We start from the raw sequence: 21974 nt of genomic DNA on the forward strand, positions 1-21974 counted from the left end.
GCGTGTATGTAATATTACATTAGGCTACAAATACTGACTTGAGCCCCACCACTGTATGGGTTAGCCCTACCATAGACTACCCAACAAAAATACTCTGGCGCCGCCACTGTACATCATGTAGCATAAAGATATGATTTCAACAAAACAGATACCTCAGTCACTGCAGACATAATATCACGGTGCAGTAAAATACAACATTTCCTGTAGAAGAATAAAGTAACGTATATGTAAATTACCGCAATAATTTGTCAGGGATGAGCAGAGTAGGTATGACCCAATTGCGGGACAGACAATGGTTTGAATGGAAAATACCTTTATTTAAAGGCTCAATACCTAAAACAACAAACAGATCTGACTCAAGAATCCGACCACATCCACCAACAGAAAACCAGAACTTAAATACATGCAGAACTAATCAGAGGACAAGACACAGCTGGGCAGGGTAGGACAAACCCAAGGGCACCAGGTGAAGAGAATCAAGACCTATAGTTAGGCGGGTTTTTTTCAAACACATTGGTGGTCCAGAGGTCTATGCCTTGGTTTTTCATGCAGGTGCTTGAGGTTCAGCATCCAGGAGAGGGACATATTTTGTCTTCTGCTATGCTGATGTTGAATCTGGAAAATCGTCCCTACCACTTTTTCTAACAAAGTGACGCCCATGCATTACACTTCAAGTTATTTCTATCAATTCATGCTATGTTTGCATGGGTTTTATAGGAAAGTAATGTCAGCGTTGATTTGTTGTCTCATTTGCTGCTCATGAGTGCACTGATACTGTATTTCTTTAGTTGAAAAGTTGGTTCAAATATTGTTTCCAAACCCAGAATTAAGCTACAACAATTCAAAGAAAAAAAACAAAAGATCCTTTGAATTTAAACTTTTTATTTTTATGTGCACAACCGGACATTTTCCAATAAAGATACATTTCAAATTAACATTGAAGATCTACACCCCTTGACAATATTTCTTACAATAACTGTCTCAAAGTCTCATCTTTATGTGTCTTTTAGCAGATCTTGAAGGAAGTCAGTTTGAAGTCTCCTGCGATTCGGACGTAGTTGATGACGTCCACGTTCTCACGGTTTGGAAACTGCAGCTGCTGTCCGTCAGGAAGCTCCACCTCAAACACGTCTCCAGCCAGCGTCAACTCCAGCTGAAATAGAAAAGATTATAAGAAAGGAATCTGAGAAAATCTAACAACGCTCCCAAAAAAACTGAAATGGTTGATGTAATCTGGTTTAGGAAATGCACTTCAAGAGAAAACGACTCCATTGGACTCATTAATGTCACTATGTAACTCTGGCTTTTAACTATTGGCTAGCGCTCCAACACATTGTATATGATAGGCTAAGGGGCGGGACATCTCTAAGAGGTTGACCAATCACAACAGAGCCAGCCAGCTAACCAATCAGAGCAGACTGGGCTCTGGTTTCAGACAGAGGGTGAAAAGAGGTGCTGCAGCACAGGCAGTATGAGAAAAATAAAGAGCTTTTTGAACATTTAAGCATGGACCCATGTAGTAGAGACACTACATACTGATATGAACCTCAGTGTTCCTCACCTTGATCACTCTTCCCGGTGTAGAGGGTTGTGTGTGTCCCGGACCTCATCGCCCCAAGACCCACCAGTCTTTGAGTTGCAAACAATAACGGAACCATCAGCATCGTCATCAAAACGGGGATTAAAGTGCAGCGCGATGTCGTCCGTACCACAGCCCAGCTCGATCTTGAATCTGGATGGATCAGAGATTATAAACAGAGGTTTAATATTATATAATCACAAGGCTACTTTAATAGAAATGTGGTTTAAAAAGGTGTGGAAATGTAACCTTTAAGAAGTATTGTCATACTAAACAGATGTTTTAGTATAGTATCAAATGTTTTATAACACTGCAAGATAAGGGTTTTAGGAAAATAACAAAACTGACCTGAAGTTAACAGGAAGAAAAAAACATACTTACAAAAGTATTTTTTTTCCACACTCATAAGAAGGTGATAAAAACAACATCCGTACAATTTATTGTTGTTTTCCAGTACCCCTTTAAAATGTCCTATGTCACTCAGTCTAGGGCGCTGACTTGTAGGATGAGCCTACTTGCAAGAATTTAAGATCCTTAATAGGATTACTAAACAAATATTGTGTGCATTTATTGTTCACCCATCATTCTCTTAAGTTGCAACAAAACAAGTTATTCAAGTTTTAAAAGTATTTTCTTTCCAGAATGCATTTATTAATGCATATGACCATATTATCATATTTAGTTTAAAAGGTTGTACTAAATATGTTTTGTGTGTTTGGTTTGCTTACCTCTCGGCATCATGCTGAATGATCCCCTTCACTTTCAGCCTGTCTCCGGCTGTCAGGCTCAGATGCTTCATTTCAAGTAGCTGAGAAACACAGAAATTAAAGTTTTAAAACAATTTATTGGGGAAATTACAGAAGGCTGTTTGTCATAATAGTATTAGAGTTGTATTCAACCAATTGCAGGCTGCAAACACATACTCTGTTCATAAGGCAGTACAGTTAAAGACAAAACAAAGCAGATGAACTTACCATGGTGATTTTGGGTGTTAGTTAACACTGCAGCTGATGGAAGATTTTCTTTCTGCACTGGAAGACAACATGTAAGTAGTAAGAAGACTGTGAAGTTTCTCTTAATTTATAATGTGAAGCACAAAGGACTCAGCAATGTGGCTCGTTCATCATCATCATCATCATCATCATGACTATCAAGAAGCCCATTCAATGCAGAGGCTCAGCTCTCTTTAATCACTGCTGTTGGACTAATATTGAAAATGAGATTAATCACAGAGAGGACTTTGAGTAGCAGCTGCCCCTGTGATACTGTGATGTGTTTATAAAACTACTCTGTCAAGAACTTTGAAAAATATATCAAGATTGGGAGCCATTGTTTCCATTGAGGAGGGTCTGCAATGCATTATAGATTACATTGGAGCACAAGCACCACCTTCTGTAATATACTCTACTACTGTATTCAAATACTCTGCTATGATAATCTGCATGTTTAAACATATTGATTATTTGGCAGTTTAAGTGTATTTTATTGTAATAACTTTGTATGCTTTCAACTACTTCCATGCCTTTATTCATAAACCTTTCTGCTTGGTACACATGGGTTGTCAAACTTTAGAACTGCAAGACTTAAAATTCGTCAAGCTCGTCACTGTAGAGAAACCACTTCTGTTCCGGTTAATTACAAAATAAAAGGTAATGTAACCTGTAACAAACTAAACTAATTAAATAAGAGGTTACACGTCTTTAAATTAAAAACCTCTACCACCGACACGAGTTAGGATAAAACATGAGAGTTAGGTGGCTAACGGGAGTAACAGTTTATAGAGCTAACAATGCTACAGTGCTAGGAAACAATTTCAGGAGCATCAGTCAATGTTATTGTTCGCCCAGTCCTGAAATGCGCTATTAAGCTGCCTCTATCGTCAAATATCTCACAATGTGTCCGTTGTAGTTTCCATATAAGACTGACACTGGGACATTAGGGGAATATGGACCGATAATTGTCTCGAAATGCTTCAGTTCGACCATTTCGAAAGGAAATTGCAGTTCCACCTTTTGGCCATAAGATGGCGGTAAAACTCGCGATTCTAATGTCTGCCCCAACGAAAGGGTGAAGATTACGGTTAAAAAAGTGCTAGCTCGAGTACACCAATTGGTCACGTGACGATCATCTAATCCCCATCATGTCTCACAAAAGAGTCTTTAGAATAAATGAACCTTTATTTATATATGTTACATGTCTATTTATCTATGCAGAACATGTTTTTTTGTGACCATTTCAGTTATTCAATTGCTTAATTGTGTTACTGGAATTTACCGATGGTGGGATTATGTTACCATTTAATCTGTATATTTACGCCAGTTCGACCTCATTTTGTTTTGTTAATTAATAAAGGAAACAATCCAAAAACATTTAAAATGTAAAAAGTCCCTCCCTATGACCACTTCCGCTATTATCCCGGCAGTGACGTCAGAGAAAGTAAACAGAGGAGTTGTCAGTGGATCCAGAAATTGAATTAAAAGATAATTTCGTCAAAGGGGGGCGGTTTATGAACACTGAGGGACACTTGAATGACAACCCTGTGCACAAATATAATTAAGGTAAATTATTTACGACGTGTTAACGTTTCTGAACAAACGACTTCTGCTCTTCCACCTGCAGTAGCCAACAGTAGCAGCTAATGTTAGCATGCAATTTCCCCTGCTTTTGGCGTACGTCAGTATATATAGATATTACACATGTTGTTTTTAGATCATAAGTCGATGTGTTTAGTTTAAATGTTGCACGTATTCAGAATAAGTTACCAGGTGAACATCAGGTAGTTATTATGAACTGTTAGTCACCAGCTGTTTGTCCACCTGCTGCAGCTCTGAGATCAGTTACAGCGAACAAAGCTCTTCTGTCCTGCTTTATTTAGAGCTTTCATCATTGTTATAGACACTGTATTTTCCATCCCGATTAGCTTACTTAAAGGACTTTTATTTTGTACCTGTAGCTCGTGAAACAGCTGCTCAAAGTGATATGTCTGTTTGCATTTGACCAATCCTCCTACCTGATTTTAATGCAGTGGTTTTTATGTTGATGATTCACAGGTTGACCAGGGACAGTGACGCTGCACTGTGATGTTCACAGACATGGACTATGAGCTGGAGGAGGACAAACTGTGAGTAATAATAACGTGTTTCCTTTTTGTAATCTGAGCCATTCAATGTGTGTTATCCTTAAATAGTCACTTCATATAAAGACAAAAACAGTCGCTAATAGTGTGACTCCTGATATGGACTTAATACTCATTCTTCTCATTACTTATACACTTTTTAAGCTTTACAATAAAATGCTTGACTACTAAGAATTGTGCAAAAACATGAACACTAAAATGCTACAAAACTCAATGTGGTGCGAGTCGATATGGAGAAAATCAGATGTCTCGATATCCATATTTCAACGATATTGCAGGGTTGACTATTGGTGCTTTGGCATATTAACATAATGACATTTGGGGAAAGAAATCATCAGTAATGTGGATATAATGGCAGATGCTTAAACAGATGTCTGGTTCATTCAGAAAATGACATGCTTTACTGTAATGCAGCCGTTAAAACCACGATAACACATAAGCAATGTCCTAAATCCAGGAAGATATCTAGTTTCATATCACGGTATCTTTGTAGAATTAATATATTGCCCAGTTGTTTTTGAATGTATCATGTTTTCTCCTCAACAGGGGGATACCAACGGTACCTGGTACTGTGGTTCTGAAGAAAGACCCTAATAACCTGATTGGGATCAGCATTGGAGGAGGAGCTCAGTACTGTCCGTGTCTCTACATCGTCCAGGTAGGAACACAGCAAGTGATTATAACCCTGTTTATGAATCAGCACATTTCTATGAAGTTTAAAATGAAAAAAACATAAATCTGTGTCATTGGTGTAGTAAACAAACACTCAACAACCATGCTGGAGACTTTGTAAACATCTGGAACCTCACCATACACATGTGTTTTGGAGCTGCAGTGAAATGCAACCTTTCTGGGACTGTGTACACTGTGTTCTCTGCAAGGTATTAGGCTATAGAATCCCTCGAACCTGTCTGGTATTATACCTGGGACATATGGGAGGATCTGTCGGTGTGATATCCTAATAATGGAGAAAATCACATACAAGTTTAAAGTAATGGAAGACACATTTCTTAAGGGCTGGGGAAATGGTTAAGGTACATATCAACAAAGGAGTCATAGTAGATCGTCTCCATACAGGCACTGTTCTCTTTGAAATGTAATATTTATTTGTGTGTGAAGAAAACAATAAAAGAAAGTAAAACATACATCTGTGTCATTGGTACCTTTTTTTTAAATGAGGATTGTGTTGTCTCCCAGGTGTTTGATAACACCCCCGCAGCTCTGGATGGGACAGTGGCGGCAGGCGATGAGCTCACAGGCGTGAACGGGAAGCCAGTGAAGGGAAAGACCAAAGTGCAGGTGGCCAAGATGATCCAAGCTGTGCAGGTAACACCGACGCAATGATTTACAGTCCGAACAACACCAGGAGCAGAGGGTTCATCATTTCACTTTTAGATCATGATGTGGTTACAAAGTCTAGTTTTGGACCACATTCTTCTCTGTTAGTGATTAGGGAAGTATTTGCTTTAACTAAGATACAAATTCAACCCAATAATCCAAAGCAGCTAACCGTGCTTTGTGGCTGTGAGTTGGCTTTTCCCACATCATGCTCTCGGGGTTAAATATTCTCTTATGTTCACATTCAGAAATCATTTGTTCATCCCACAGCTGGGACATTCTCACAAGTTATAAAGTGTATATGAAAAGGATTATTCCTCAACTGTGGAATAACTTTTCAGAAAAAGCTTCCGATATGTTCTATTGGTTTCAAAGTGTAAACATCAACCTAACGTCACACCACCAGTGTCTTTAAATACATTAAAACTGAATTTAATCACATTTGAATATACAGAGTAACATGGAAAAGGATGAAAACATTACCCACAGTTTTGTGTCCCGTCTCGGCTGCAGGCGGATCAGTGAATAGTGGGACAGTTGACTTATTATGGGTGCAAACACTAAAAGCAGGATAAAGTCAACGCTGCAGAGCGGCTGTGTTGTTTCTGCCCTCCATTGTTCGCACCCAGAAAAATGTCATGACCTCCTGCATGTTGGATTAAAGACAGAGTGCGCTGTGGGATTTCATGGATTATATTCTGCTGTCAGTGCAAATAAATGTGCACGTGAGTTTCACCAGTGGCATTTATTTACACATGTTTTTGGTCATGTGTTTCTTTATTTGATGTTTATTTATTTCATATAAACAATTTTCTTGTTCCCACACACATTTCTTATTGCAATTATTACTTTTTTTAATATAATTTCACATATTTTATTTATGCCTATAACTGACTCTGTTCTTGCTGTATATATTTTTAATATATTGCTAACAGTTGTTCTCATTTTAATTATTTATTGTTAAATCAAAATGTTGAAAACATATTTATGTTTTCAAATTATTTTTTGCCATATAAAACATTTACACATCATCCATTTTTACCACATCTAACAGAATACTTCCTTGTATTTTATGCGATGATTTTAGATTTTTGTCAAATACAATGAATACAAAAGAGACTTTACTTTTTATAGAACTGGTTGACTTTAAGATAAATTAAGTTTATTTGTTGTTGTTGATCTCCGGTTATGTTTCCACAGGGGGAAGCAGTCATCCACTACAACAAACTGCAGGCAGACCCCAAACAGGGAAAGTCTCTGGATATAGGTACACACACACACACCACACACACACACACACACACAGACACACACAGACACACACTCACACCATGTATGCATCACTTCAGGGGACATTACATTGACTTACATGCATTTCCTGGAGACTTATCCTAACCTTAACTATAACCAACACATGCCTAACCCTAACCCTAATCCTAGACCTAACCAAGTCTTCACCCTAAAATGAATGATTCCCCTTATGGGGACCTCCATTATGTCCCCATAAGGGAGGTGAGTCCCCACACGTGACTGTGTAAACAGATTTAGGTCCCCACAAGTATAGTAATGCTAGGCCACACCCACACACACACACACACACACACACACACACACACACACACACACACACACACACACAATGACACAGACGGACAGACAGTCCTTCACACACACACACACACACACACACACACACACACACACACACTACTATAGCATACATGTTAAATATTGTAATCCAATGTTTTAAACACATGTTTGTGTTTCAGTGCTGAAGAAAGTGAAACACCGCCTGGTGGAGAATCTGAGCTCCGGCACAGCTGATGCTCTGGGACTCAGTCGAGCGATTCTATGTAACGGTAAGATCATTATTAGGATCATTGTGAAATCTTTAGGGATTCTTATTTAGGTAAATATAAAGCTATACTTGTGTGGATTTAATTTGCTTCACAGACGGACTGGTCAAAAGACTGGAGGAGCTGGAGAAGACAGCAGAGCTCTACAAAGGTCAAATAAATCAACTAAACAATGTGATTATTTTAAATCTGATGTTGAATGTTATTTGTTTTAACAAATGTCTCATTATTCTGTTTGCCTGTAGGTCTGATGGAGCACACGAAGAGACTACTCCGAGCTTTCTTTGAGCTTTCTCAAACACACAGAGGTGAGTTACGGCGATCAAAATTAGAAAGTATAAACGCTAAACAGTTTGTTAAAATCATTTTGACCTTTGACATGTACTAGAGAAAGAAGAAAACACATGAGAATGATATTTTTTAACCTCTACCTTGGGTGTGTAGTTGATTGATTTGATTTCATTCACATGTGCTTGCCTCCTGATTTAACATGTTAGTCTACCTTTTGTCTGCACAGTCTCTTTTACTGTAACCGTGTAAACATTCCTGCTGTTGGACGAATAAAGGATTTCTGATTCTGAAATGCTGCTTTACCGCACCGTTGTGACGAAAAGGGAGCTGAGCCAGAAGGCAAAGCTCTCTGTCTACCGGGCCATTTTCGTTCCTCCCCTCACCTATGGTCATGAAGGATGGGTCATGACCGAAAGAACGAGACCGCGGATACAAGCGGCCGAGATGGGTTTTCTCCGCAGGGTGGCTGGTGTCTCCCTTAGGGATAAGGTGAGAAGTTCGGTCATCAGGGAGGGACTCGGAGTTGAGCCGCTTCTCCTTCGCGTCGAAAGGAGCCAGTTGAGGTGGTTCGGGCACCTAGTTAGGATGCCACCTGGGCGCCTCCCTAGGGAGGTGTTCCAGGCACGTCCAGCTGGGAGGAGACCAAGGGGTAGACCTAGGACCAGGTGGAGGGATTATATCTCTTCGCTGGCCTGGGAGCGCCTTGGGATCCCCCAGTCAGAGCTGGAAGTTTGGGGCTCTCTGCTGGAACTGCTACCCCCGCGACCCGACCACGGATAAGCGGGAGAAGATGGATGGATGATTCTGAAATCATCCTAATGGATTTAGTTTTATTGTCTTATGTATCTGATTGGTATTTGGAAATGTTCCCCTGCAGCGTTTGGCGATGTGTTCTCGGTCATCGGGGTTCGAGAGCCTCAGGCTGCAGCCAGCGAGGCTTTCGTGAAGTTTGCAGACGCTCATCGCAGCATCGAGAAATACGGCATCAAGCTGCTGAAGACCATCAAACCTGTGAGTACAGATCAACGTCTGGCTTTGAAGCACTCACTGAAAACATCAAGATCTCTAGATTGTTTTTTGAAATGCTCCTTATCAAGCATCATGTGTTGTTATTTAGATGCTCCACGATCTGAACACATATCTTCACAAAGCCATTCCCGACACGAAGCTCACCATCAGGAAGTACCTGGACGTGAAGTTCGAGTATCTGGTAAGGTGGAAACATGTGTGTAAATCTGTTCAACAATTGTATTCGTCAACAGAGAGACTGCATTGATTTGTTGTGTCTTTCAGTCGTACTGCCTGAAGGTGAAGGAAATGGATGATGAAGAATACAGCAGCATCGTGAGTTCTCATTTTCATTCTTTTTGAAATAACTTTAATTAACTAACGTCTTCTAAGGATAATAAATAAATATCACAGAACCAAATCAAATAAAAAAGGAGGTATATAAAGTGTTGATGATGGGGGATTGGGATGGGGGAGGAGCGTCTGTTTTATTTCATTTATTTATGGGATAGATTGAAGTATGTTATTTGACAGAGTTTGTATTTGTGGTGAAGCTTACTCAGTTTATTTTAAAAGCTTATTTTTTTCATGTCCAAAATGTGTTCGATTGTCGATGGCATGAAATTAACGTTGAGTTTGAGTGTTTCCAAGGCCTTGTCAGATGCCATTTTTGTGTATATAATATTGTGTACAATGTGTGTCTTGCTGCAGGCCATGGGGGAGCCGCTGTACCGGGTCAGCACCGGGAACTACGAGTACCGTCTGGTGCTGCGGTGCCGACAGGAAGCCCGCGCCCGCTTCGCCAAGATGAGGAAGGACGTTCTGGAGAAGATCGAGCTGCTGGACCAGAAACATGGTCTGTTGTGGTTTTATTAAATATCTTTTAAAGTGTTTGTTTCATGTTTGTCAGTGTGCGAGTCCCTCTCTTCTCCATGTCTCTTCTAACATCAACATGTGTCCCCTCTTCTTCATGTTCTCTTCTACATCAACATGAGTCCCCTCGTGTCTTCTCCGATGTCTCTTCTACATCAACTTGTGTCCCTTCTTCTTCATGTCTCTTCTACATCAACATGTGTCCCCTCTTCTTCATGTCTCTTCTACATCAACATGTGTCCCCTCTTCTTCATGTCTCTTCTACATCAACATGTGTCCCCTCTTCTTCATGTCTCTTCTACATCAACATGTGTCCCCTCTGTGGAAAGAGATTCTGAAAGTTTCAGGAAAAAGATTCTCTCTCTTTTTGTCCTGATCCATTTCTATAGAAACCTGTCTGAAAATGAGCTGATCAGATTTTGGCCACTTTGTGATGTCATAACGATGTTTTGGCTTGTGTAACCATTAGCCAATCAGCAACCAAGGTAACCCCCCCCCCCCCCCCCCACCTTATCGCCTGAGTCTCCTCCTAGAGCAGTGGTTCTCAAACTTTTTTCACTCATGTACCCCCTTTGAACATTTGCCAAGCAACGCTTATTGTTTAGGTGTCCTTTGATAAGCAGGCAGTTTTATAATTAACTAGAACTAGCTAGATCTGATAGATTTGGACATAGACGCGAGTGAAGTCTAACCGGACGCGAAAGAGAGATCAGAGATCAGATCAGCTGCTGCTGACGGAGAACACGCAGCTCTGCATGATCACAGCTCCGCCGCTGTGACGGACCGTTGAGCCGAGCAAAAATACACTTAGAGTTAGACCTAACACACTTAGCTAGTTTATCTACTCTGGAACTAGCTAAACTAGTTATAAATATATTTATTTTTTATTGTCGGTCACTTATTAGAGGTTCAGCGAGCTGCACAAGACTGACGGGCTGTCAGGAGAGGGAGAGGAAAAGAGAGCACCCCGTTTATTTTTCCCATTTTATTATCCAGAATTACTGTAAACCTTTGAATCAAGTAGTTAAACTACTATTAGTAGTTTGTGTAAATGCATGTGTGTATGAATTATTATATATTTTCATTAACATAAAATAAATCTCACGTACCCCTGCAGTACTCCAACGTACCCCTAGGGGTCCGCGTACACCCATTTGAGAACCACTGTCCTAGAGCACCATTGAGTTCTCTGTAACCAAATCTCTCAGAGGGGCGTGGGGAGGGGCTCCTTATTTTCATCTAAAGTAACAGACAGAGAATCAGCACTTTGGAAACAGGGCTGAAACAGAGGGGATTATGGGTAATGCTGCAATGATCTGTTTGGTGTTTCAGCCAATCAGAGACAGGCTCTGTATATATCTGAGACCTGTAATATATTGATGAATAACAGTATAATAGGAGACCTTTGACAAAGATGTCCCACCCTCTCCCTCCTCTTCCTCCTCTTCCTCCTCTTCCTCCTCCACAGTTCAGGACATCGTGTTCCAGCTGCAGCGCTTCGTCTCAGGAATGTCTCATTATTACGACGAGTGCTACGCCGTCCTGAAGGAGGCGGATGTCTTCCCCATCGAAGTGGACCTCTCCCGCACCACCATCAACTACGGCAGCCAGTCGTCGTACACCGGAGAGTATGAGGAGGAAGAGGAGGAAGAGGAGGAGGAGGGAAAAAGAGAAGAGGAAACAAGACAGGCAGAGAACGGCGCTGAGAAACTGATCGATGACGAATGAGTGAATGGAGAAGTCCATTCCTATAACATAGCTCTTCACTGTATATCAACGCACTCACCAAGCAGCGACCTTTACGGTGGTCGACCAGTGCAAACGTGCTACAACGGCCCAAAACATTTCCATTAGGAGAAACACGCTGCAGCTCCAGAAATTACGTAAATATAAAACCACAAATGTGCCAAAACACACACATCTTCACCAACTTGAGGAAACCGCCGCTTAAACGTAGCACTGCAAGAAGCGCGAAACAACAGAAAAGGGGGACACTAAAAAGTGATGCACGCTTGGGATTATGGGATTATGACTGTTTCATAATGACAAAAGTGGTTTGTCCGTATATTTGAAATGTCTAGGTTAGCTACGTTAGCAAACTAGTTTACAGCAGATCTGTAATAATATGTGACCACATTGTTCAAATAAACCGATACAACTTTTAAGATAAAGATAGGACTTTATTCATCCCGAAGGAAATTGTTGTGCCAGAGTTACAAAAATACAATAAACACAGCAGCACAATAATAATAAAAAGAGCAATTCAATATCTACAGGAAACATTAAGGTACGTTTCCAGTGATAGTTGGCACATTTTAAAATCCCCAAATGCCAACAAGAGCTCCGGTCCCTGCTGTGTGCGCCACTTTTTAATGTCCCTGTTCCCGTTGCGTTTTGAGCTTCTCGCTATGTTTTTGTATTTGCAGCGTTGCGTTTATGCAGCGCTTTTAGGGAACGTATGTTTCGTCAAGTTGATCAAGATGTTTCTTCATGTGTTTTGGCACCTTTGTGTTTTTTTATTTGCATCGTTTGTTTCTTCGAATGGAAATGTTCCGGGGCGTTGTAATGTTTTTGCACCTGTAGGTCATCCGTAGTTCTTTGTATTGAATTACAGCAGTTGAAATGGATGAAGGTGAATACTACTGCTGTAATGCTATTTGTTGGTGGTGTTTTCTTTCTGGGATACTCTCAAATCAACAGCGTTTGTGATTCTTTTTCACTTTAATTTAATTTTGAATCTGAATGCTTTTAAGGATTTAATTTTCAGTAAGATTTATATGCATATCTGGTGTGCCTTCTTAGCTCTTAATGAAGTGTTTCAATGTTCATATTGTTGTGGATTGTATAAGTTATTCCTTTTATATTTGCTTTTTCATTTTATTTTTTGAAAAGGGAACTATCTACTAACTACCTAAAATGATGTTTATTGGTTAATGTCAAGTGGCCCTTTCTCCTCAGCTTAACAGACAAAATGACTGGATAAATATTATGAAATCTGGAGGTGTTGATGAAGAAGATGACTGAAGCAGACTTCATTTTATTCCTACATGAAGACTTTGTTACATTCCTTTATCCCCTCTTTTTTTCCGTTTCACCTGCTGCTCGATTTAAATTCAAATACGTTCATTTGTATCCTGTAACACACTGGCATTGCTCACTTCTTCATAACAGCACGTTTCTGTTTAGGAGGAGAAGGGAGGAATGTACACACAGAGCTTTACCACTGTGTGGAAACAATAAATACTGCAAACACTACATGTCCTGTAAATAAGTGTGTACAAAGGGAAATGGTGTAAAAACAGTCCGTGTACGTATCAATTGTTTTTCCTCTCCTAAACCAGTAAATGGAAAAGCAACATCATTTGTTTTGTGTTTTTTTTTTCTCCCTTACAGATAAAACTCAAGAGCATAACATCAGATCTCAGCAGTAAAACAGCATACATCACACATTTGGTTAATTAGCTCAAACCCTGAGAAAGAGTGATAGGTATATTTATGTATTCGCTATTTATATACCACAAAAGTCTCATTATTTTAAGGAAGACATTTTAAAAAGTGTTTGTCAGGGTTGCAATTTATACTTTATTTAATGTATATATAAATGAACTTGTTGTTCAGTTGGATCAATGTGCTGCTGCTGGGCTCTCCCTCCATAGTTAGGTGAAGTTTCAGATGCTGATGATCTTGTTCTATTGTCTCTAACTGAACAACAACAACAAGAGCAGCAGCAGCTAGATATAATACAAAAGTACCGTAAGAACTGGCAGTAAATATGAAGAAAACGTAATGATTTTCCACAAAACACCCCAGAGGATAGTAGAACAAATACCAGTTTTTCATAAATAACAAGAATAAAAGTTAGCAACATGAAATTAAGTATAAAGTATTTACAGATGATTTTGGTTATAAATCTCTCAAATGACCAAATAGTAGTGAACAAGTAAGAATATGTATTTCCGTATTTATTTATTTGTGTATTTAATCATACATTTATTTATGCATTTATTTATTAATTTATACTTATGTCATGTTCCGCCCTCCATAGAGGGCAGCATCACATCATAAAACACTGTCCTGCAGTAAGTGTTCTCCTGCACAGATCTCTGAACTCAACATCATATATTATATAAGTTGATATAAATATAAATGGCCTTAAACCTACAAAATAAAGCTCCAAATAACTGAACGGTCTTTTTTATACCATCAGTAAAAAAAGGCCTATGTCGTTTATATGAATCTATAAATAGCTCTGTGACGTATATGATATGCCGCATAGCCCCAGTGGCCTAATGGATAAGGCACTGGCCTCCTAAGCCAGGGATTGTGGGTTCGAGTCCCATCTGGGGTGAACCGTTTTTGATTTCCAAATGAGCCCTAAACAGATAAACACTAAATTAAGCTGACAGGAAATTGCCCTCTTGCAAACTCAATGTTACTTAAACCTCTCCTACCTCTCAAAGGGACCCGATCATGCCCCTCCCTCTCACTGTCTAAGTGAACGGTGACTGTAAAAACTACACTGCGCATGCTCAGAGTATTGTCCTATTTAGGCCATGTCTCAGGTCGACTATTTTCATTTCCTCGCTCCTCGGTCCTCAGTCTCACCGGAAGTTGATTTGTCTGCGCCATCTTGAGTACCGTCCCATGGCTCTTATTTCTGCCGGAGGAGCGAGGAGCGATAATGGAGGAACGATAATCGAGGAACCACCGATCAATCCTCCGATGAAATCCTCAGATACTCGCCCCGCCCCCTTACTGTGTATCGCTCACTGATTGGACGATGCAGTGCATGCACTGATCTCATGCTTCTTGAGTTCTTGACATAAGAGCAGTTCTCATTCATAACACTCCGTTCGATGTCTCACTATGGGATGCGCCTCAACGCGTATGCAAACAGAAGCATCAATCTCATTACGCCAATCCTGATTGGCTGGTGATCTTGACGTCTATGTCAGGGAATCCACCCACCCTTTAAGTAGCTTGCGCTATGTCGCAGCGTCATTCAAACACCTCTTCTCGCTTCAGAGCACATCTCGAATATCAGTAGCTGGGCTAGCAGACTGAACCCAAGCTAACATTCGGTCGACGGGCGCTTGCCGGTTACTTTTTTGCTTTGCAGAAGAATTGAACAAATATGAACACACCAGTTAATATTGTAATCTGCCCCGCCATTTTTTCTTTCGAAATAAGTAGGGATGCACGATATTGGTTTTTTGAAACCGATACCGATAACGATAACTTCCTGCTTCTCAAGACCGATACCGATAACCGATATAATATATATTAAATGTACCTGTAGTTTTTGCACAGCTGGTGGTAAAAAAAAGACTAGTAGTGAGCAAATGACATGAGCATTACTACTATGAACAAAACAAAGCCAAGAACAGTTTTGACTCTCATCAAGCGCCATCATTTCTATGTTGAAGTTAGAGATCGTTTTAGCCCTGGGGTCGTCTCTGGCAAACTTCTTGCCTTTTTTAAAAGCCTCGTCGATAGGTAAAAGCTCCGGTGCCTTTGCAGCTGGCTTTGGATTCGCCGCTAGTTTAGCAGCGCAGGCGTCTTCGTACGCTTTTAACACACCATCGTAGCGATGGCGATGTTTCAGGTGACAAATCAGGTTGGAAGTATTATAGCTCGTTGCCTTTTTCCCTCCTCGTGGAACTTCTGCATTGCATTTGTTAATACAAATAGCAAGCGAACTATCTAACTCTGAAACTTTGAAATAGTCCGATACTACCGGCGACATGTTTGTTTACTGTCCTGGCTTCACAGCCGCACACCATTTACGTCACAGCCAGGCATGAGTTAAAAAAAAAACTCCCCTCTTCCTAAACCACTAATACCACAGTACTGGCAAAACGGGAGAAGCCGAGTGAAAAACAAGCGCCCCTCATCCCAATCCACCCACACCGCAGTATTTTTTTCTTTTTTTTTACCCCAAAAATATATTGTATATTATCGGGGCTATTAATACTGTTATCGGGTTTATCGGGATGACGTCATAATTCCTAATATCGGACCGATAATTATCGGGCCGATAATTATCATGCACCACTAGAAATAACGGTAAGGTTTGATTTTTTTCTTCAAACAGTAACATACCTGTTGCAAGTTTATCCCTCCGCGCCGACACCACGGCGAGCGGGGACGGACTCTTCTCTCCCTCACACCAGAGGAGACGGAGATAAGAAAGATATTAACACACCAGTTCATATTTTTTAAAGAAAAATCTACCCGTTGTTTTTTCCTTTCGGAATAACGATAAGGTTGGATTGTTTTCGGTAACATACCTGTTACTAGCTTGTCCCTCCGCGCCGACACCCCGGCAAATGAGGATGGACCCTTCTCTCCCTCACACCAGAGGAGTCGGAGGCTCGGAGGCTCGGCTCGGAGGCTGCGGGTTTAGGATCTCGGGCACGGACTCACACCAGGTCTGCTCGTCCTGCCTTGGGCTGGAACACGCCCAGGAAGCTATCGATACATTACATTACATTGCATTTAGCTGACGCTTTTATCCAAAGCGACGTACAATAAGTGCGTTCGACCAACAAAATACAAACTTGAAGAAAACAGAATCATATAAGTACATCAGGTTTCATAGAGCAAAAACATTTCAAGTGCTACTCAACTGGCTTTAGATAAGCCAGTCCTTTATTAGTATATAAGTGCTTTGTTAATAGTTCTATTGCTCGAAGTGGAGTCGAAAGAGATGAGTTGTCAGTCTGCGCCGGAAGGTGTGTAAGCTATCTGCTGTCCTGATGTCAATGGGGAGCTCATTCCACCATTTTGGAGCCAGGATAGCAAACCCACGTGTTTTTGCTGATGGGAACTTGGGTCCCCTTCGCAGCGAGGGTGCAGCGAGCCGTTTGGTTGATGCTGAGCGTAGTGCACGTGCTGGGGTGTACGGTTTAACCATGTCCTGGATGTAGGAAGGGCCAGATCCATTCGCAGCATGGTACGCAAGTACCATTGTCTTGAAGTGGATTCTAGCAGTTACCGGAAGCCAGTGGAGGGAGCGGAGGAGTGGCGTGGTGTGGGAGAATTTAGGAAGGTTGAAGACCAGACGAGCCGCTGCATTCTGGATGAGCTGCAGAGGTCGGATGGCACATGCAGGTAGACCAGCCAGGAGGGAGTTGCAGTAGTCTAGGCGTGAGATGACGAGAGCCTGGACCAGAACCTGCGTGGCTTTCTGGGTCAGCTGGGGACGTATCCTCCTGATGTTGTAAAGCGTGTATCTGCAGCAGCGGGTTGTAGCAGCGATGTTTTCAGTGAAGGACAGGTTGTTATCTAGGATCACACCCAGATTCCTTGCAGTCTGAGTCGGGGAAACAACAGAGGTGCCGATGTTGATTGTTAGGTCAAGAGTGGGACAATCTTTTCCCGGAAGTAAAGGCAGTTCAGTCTTGTCAAGGTTGAGCTTGAGGTGATGAGCAGACATCCACTGAGAGATGTCAGCTAGACAAGCAGAGATGCGTGCGACGACCTGGGTCTCTGAGCGGGGAAAGGACAGAATTAATTGGGTGTCGTCAGCGTAGCAGTGGTATGAAAAACCATGCGGGCTAATGACAGATCCGAGCAAGTTCGTGTACAAGGAGAAGAGGAGGGGACCGAGAACAGAGCCCTGAGGGACCCCTGTAGTTAATTGACAAGGGTCGGACTCCGACCCTCTCCAAGTAACCCTGTAGGTGCGGTCTTTGAGGTATGAGGTGATGAGGGAAAGTGCAGAGCCTGAAACTCCAAGTTCTTGGAGAGTGCGAAGGAGGATCTGATGATTCACCGTGTCGAATGCAGCAGACAGGTCCAAAAGGATGATGACAGAGGAGAGGGAGGCTGCTTTAGCAGTGTGCAGTTCCTCAGTGACAGCAAGGAGGGCAGTTTCTGTGGAGTGACCTGCCTTGAAACCAGACTGGTGCGGATCCAGAAGGTTGTTCTGATGGAGATAACAGGAGAGTTGTTTAAAGACAGCGCGTTCAAGTGTTTTAGACAGGAACGGGAAGCGAGAGACAGGCCTGTAGTTTATAACATCAGACGGGTTGAGAGTGGGTTTCTTTAGGAGAGGGTTTACTCTTGCCTCCTTGAGACTGTTTGGAAAGTGACCAGAAGTTAGAGAAGTGTTGATGAAATGGGTGAGAAACGGTAGAATATCAGGAGCGATAGTCTGAAGGAGGTTTGAAGGGATAGGGTCCAGAGGACAGGTGGTAGGGCGGGCAGAGGTAATGAGGGTAAGAACCTCACTTGGAGAGAGAGGGGAAAAGGAGGTTAGTGTGTGGGTGGAAGGAGGGTAAAAGTGAGTCAGAAAAAGAAAAGCGAATATCAACCTTTTTTTCAAAGTGGTTAACAAAGTCGCTTGACAGAAGGGAGGAGGGGGAAGGGGCTTGGGGGGGGGGTCCAGGAGGGAGGAGAAGATGGAAAATAGTTTTTTGGGATTAGAATAGGAAGATTGGATCTTATCTTGAAAGAAAGTGCTTTTTGCCTGAGAGATTGAAGCAGAGAAAGAGGAGAGGAGAGCCTGATAGGTTAGGAGGTCGTCATGGTGTTTGGATTTCCACCGTTTCCGCTCTGCTGCCCGAAGGACGGTTCTATTAGCACGCAGTGCGTCATTTAGCCAGGGAGTAGGAGGGGACTGACGAGCCTGCCGAGATGTGAGAGGACAGAGAGAGTCCAGAGAGGATGAGAGAGTAGAGAGGAGAGTTTCTGTAGCAGAGTTTGGAGGTAGGAGTTGGAACGAGTCAGAGGAAGGGAGGGCTGAGAGTACCGATGAGGCAAAGGTAGAGGGGGAGAGGGAACGAAGGTTACGGCGGACAGGTGCAGGATGAGAAGAGATTAGTTTGTTTTGTTTGGAAAGGGGTAGAGAGAATGAAATGAAGAAGTGATCGGATGTGTGGAGCGGGTTTACAGAGAGGTTAGAAGTAGTGCAGTTCCTTGAGAATATGAGATCAAGGACATTGCCAGCTTTATGAGTTGGTGGGGATGGAGACAGTGAGAAAGCAAAGGCAGTTAACAGAGATGTTAGTTCGTCTATCTTCCCTGTCTGGAGGTTGAAGTCTCCGAGAAGTACAGCGGGAGGGCCAGTTTCAGGGATGTGTGAGAGGAGATTATCTAATTCCTCCAAGAAGTCCCCCAAGGCGCCTGGTGGACGGTAGAGAACAACAATGGTTAATTGTATAGGATGGGTTACTGTGACGGCATGGAATTCAAAGGTGGAAGGAGTGAAGTTAGGTAGCTTGAAGAGGGAAAAGCTCCATTTGGGAGAGAGCAGGAGACCAGTGCCACCTCCTCTGCCAGTGGGTCTGGGTGTATGGGAGAAGGAATATGCTGTGGAGAGAGCTGCTGGGGTGGATGTGTTGGATGGAGTAATCCAGGTCTCAGTGAGAGCAAGGAAATCCAGGGACTGCAGGGAAGCGTAGCCAGAGATGAAGTCGGCCTTGGGAACAGCTGACTGGCAGTTCCACAGGCCGCCTGAAACTAGATGTTGGATCTCAGTGGAGCATGTGGGATAGACGAGAGCAGGCCGGTTATATCGATTACGAGATACACGGGGCCAGTGATAATTGCGAGAAGACACATAAACAGGAATGGAGAAAATACACATGATTATAGCATGAGAGGCTAAACAATTACATAAAACACCAGCGATACTTAGCTCAATCAAAGTAGGATTTGCCTCCTCTTTGCCTCCCTCGTGACTCCCGCAGGACTCCTTTGTCTTTGTCAGTCTTACTCCCGCAGGACTCCTTTGTCTTTGTCAGTCTTAGCCTGTCTGACGCTGAAGCTGACGCTCCAGGAAAGTGCTACCTAAAATGGACACCTGATACCCCCGGTTCGTGCGGGCATTGTATCCGCTTCACCATCAAGAGCCTCCGCCGACGGCTAGCGCGCCAAGCTAGCCTGTCGGGACGGGACCCCTTCATGTCCGTTGATTCGCCGGCCGGCAATCGGGACATGGCGGCGACCGCCGCGGAGATTGAGCCCCGCGCTGTGTCAGGCTGGGGCTCAACAACGGCGGTAGCCGCGGAATCGGAGCCCCGCGCCGTGTCAGGCAGGGGCCCGGTGGCGGCAAGAGCCGCGAGAGCCTGTGTCAAGCTGGGGCTCCCAACTGGACCTCACCGTGATTCCACCCGCGGAGGATGTCCTACAGCTGGATTATATGGAGGAGGATGAAGAGGATGCCTCTGAGTTCCTCTTATCCGACTCGGATGAGCACGAAGATGACATCTTCGTTTCAACTGCCCAGGCTGCCAAGCCGGAGGCGATGTCCGCTCCCCCGGGCGAAAGCACACCAGCTTCGCCCTGCCTCAGTATGGACTTGCAGGCCGTGTGCCAACGCGCTGCGTCCAGGCTGGACATCCCCTGGCCTGAAGTGACCAAGGAGACCTCCATATCTCGCTATGAGGGGAAGAACTTGCCCCAAGCAGCGAGGATGAGGAAGCAGCTTCTCCCAGTCTTTCCAGAGATGCTGGACGAGGTGTCGGTCTCGTGGAGAGACCGCCCTTTCAGCAACAAGGCCCCAATCCAGGGTGCCTCCTCTTTGGACTGTGTTGGCATGGAGAAGCTCGGCCTGCTCCGCATGCCGCCCATGGAACCGCCTGTGGCAGCCCACCTCCAACCGTGGCTGGCTTCGGCACTGAGCAGGAACCCCACGCTACTGGCAAAGGCAGACCGCTTCCAGTCAGCAATGACCGAACGAGCCTATAAAGCCGCAGCTTTGTCCGCCAGGGCGCTCAACGTCTCCTCGCTGCTGACCAGCGAGGACATGGCGATCAAACCTGAGCCTGCCATGTGGGACGAAATCGCAGCGATCACGGACATTTGCCTCCGTGTGCAGCGCTGTGCAGTCCAAGCCACGGGCAAAGCACTGGGGATAATGGTGGTACAGGAGAGAGCCAGGTGGCTTACCCTGACGAACCTTCCAGACCGGGAAAAAGAGGACATCTTGGACATGCCTATTGTTCCCGAGGGCATATTTGGCTCCGCTCTAGCTTCGATGCAGCAGCGGTGTGAATCCAAAAAGAAGGAGGATGAGGCTCTCCAGCTTTGTCTTCCCCGAAGGGTCCAGCCGCCGCCTTCAACGGCCCCGCGGCAGTCCTTCGCTCAGGCTGCCTCACGTCCTGCCCGTTTCAAGATCCCGAAACAGCAGAGGCCACAGCAGAGGCCACAGCCCGCCCCGGGTCTCCAGCCCAGACACGAGGCGAGGACGAGCTGGCCAAGAAAGTCTCCGGTTCCGGCAGCAGCCGCTCAGGCACAGCCGGCCCAGACGTTCAGCCACCAGACGAGGAAGAAGAAGAAGGAGGCCTGACAGCCTCCTCTCCTCTCCTCGATAAAAGAGCTGGAAGTTCCCTGTTCTCCAGCTCCAGAACCCGTTCCAGTGTTAGATGCTCGTGTGTTTCCGGGGTCCCCCATCTTCCCGCCGCCTCGAGTGATGTCAGAACGTCATCCTCAAGTTCGCGCCATGAGGGAAATGGACTTAAAGATCAAATGCAAAGATCTTTTTATAATTGCCAGTAAAATTGAAATCATATAGCTACAACACTATTTAAGATATTGCAGTATTAAAATCGGAGATAATATGCGTCTGGCAATGCGCAATATTTATTTTGTTCAACCCCCAACACCAAGTCCGACGATTTATTTCTCAGCCGCTCGTCTCCGCAAGATGGCGTCGCGTGACGTCAGAGTGGCCAAACATATTTCCACCTGGCTTATCGCTCACAGCTGCTTCCGCCGATAGTACAACTTAGTTTCGTTATCATGTCTGATTCTGAGTAGACTATAGACTAAAAGCTTTAGGAATCCAAACTATAACATATAATAAGTACCCTGTATCAAGATTGATGCAAAACAAGTGAAATTTGACCTTTTTAGAGAGGTTTAGAAAAATAAAGTCCAGGCGACC

At 43.4% G+C, this 21974-nt stretch overlaps 1 protein-coding gene, 1 long non-coding RNA gene and 1 other non-coding gene across 3 annotated transcripts; 2 read left to right on the top strand and 1 right to left on the bottom strand.

Annotated features, from left to right (window-relative positions):
* Positions 1–1046: 1046 nt before the first annotated feature.
* Positions 1047–2859, bottom strand: LOC117534755. The gene is made up of 4 exons (XR_004567316.1): positions 2554–2859; positions 2308–2387; positions 1562–1732; positions 1047–1153 (listed from the first exon to the last, which is right to left on the bottom strand). It is a non-coding gene; the product is annotated as an uncharacterized LOC117534755 (long non-coding RNA).
* A 1116-nt stretch (positions 2860–3975) lies between these two features.
* On the top strand, positions 3976–13442 carry pick1 (protein interacting with prkca 1). The gene is made up of 13 exons (XM_034199004.1): positions 3976–4137; positions 4630–4700; positions 5262–5373; positions 5913–6041; positions 7254–7320; positions 7823–7912; positions 8007–8060; positions 8155–8217; positions 9078–9211; positions 9318–9410; positions 9494–9544; positions 9920–10064; positions 11550–13442. The coding sequence occupies exons 2-13, from the start codon at positions 4660–4662 to the stop codon at positions 11807–11809; spliced, it is 1239 nt and encodes a 412-aa protein (XP_034054895.1). The 5' UTR covers positions 3976–4137; positions 4630–4659; the 3' UTR covers positions 11810–13442.
* A 914-nt stretch (positions 13443–14356) lies between these two features.
* Positions 14357–14429, top strand: trnar-ccu. The gene has a single exon. It is a non-coding gene; the product is annotated as a tRNA-Arg (tRNA).
* Positions 14430–21974: the final 7545 nt, after the last annotated feature.

Source organism: Gymnodraco acuticeps, unplaced genomic scaffold (assembly GCF_902827175.1).
Source record: "Gymnodraco acuticeps unplaced genomic scaffold, fGymAcu1.1, whole genome shotgun sequence".
NCBI lineage: Eukaryota > Metazoa > Chordata > Actinopteri > Perciformes > Bathydraconidae > Gymnodraco > Gymnodraco acuticeps.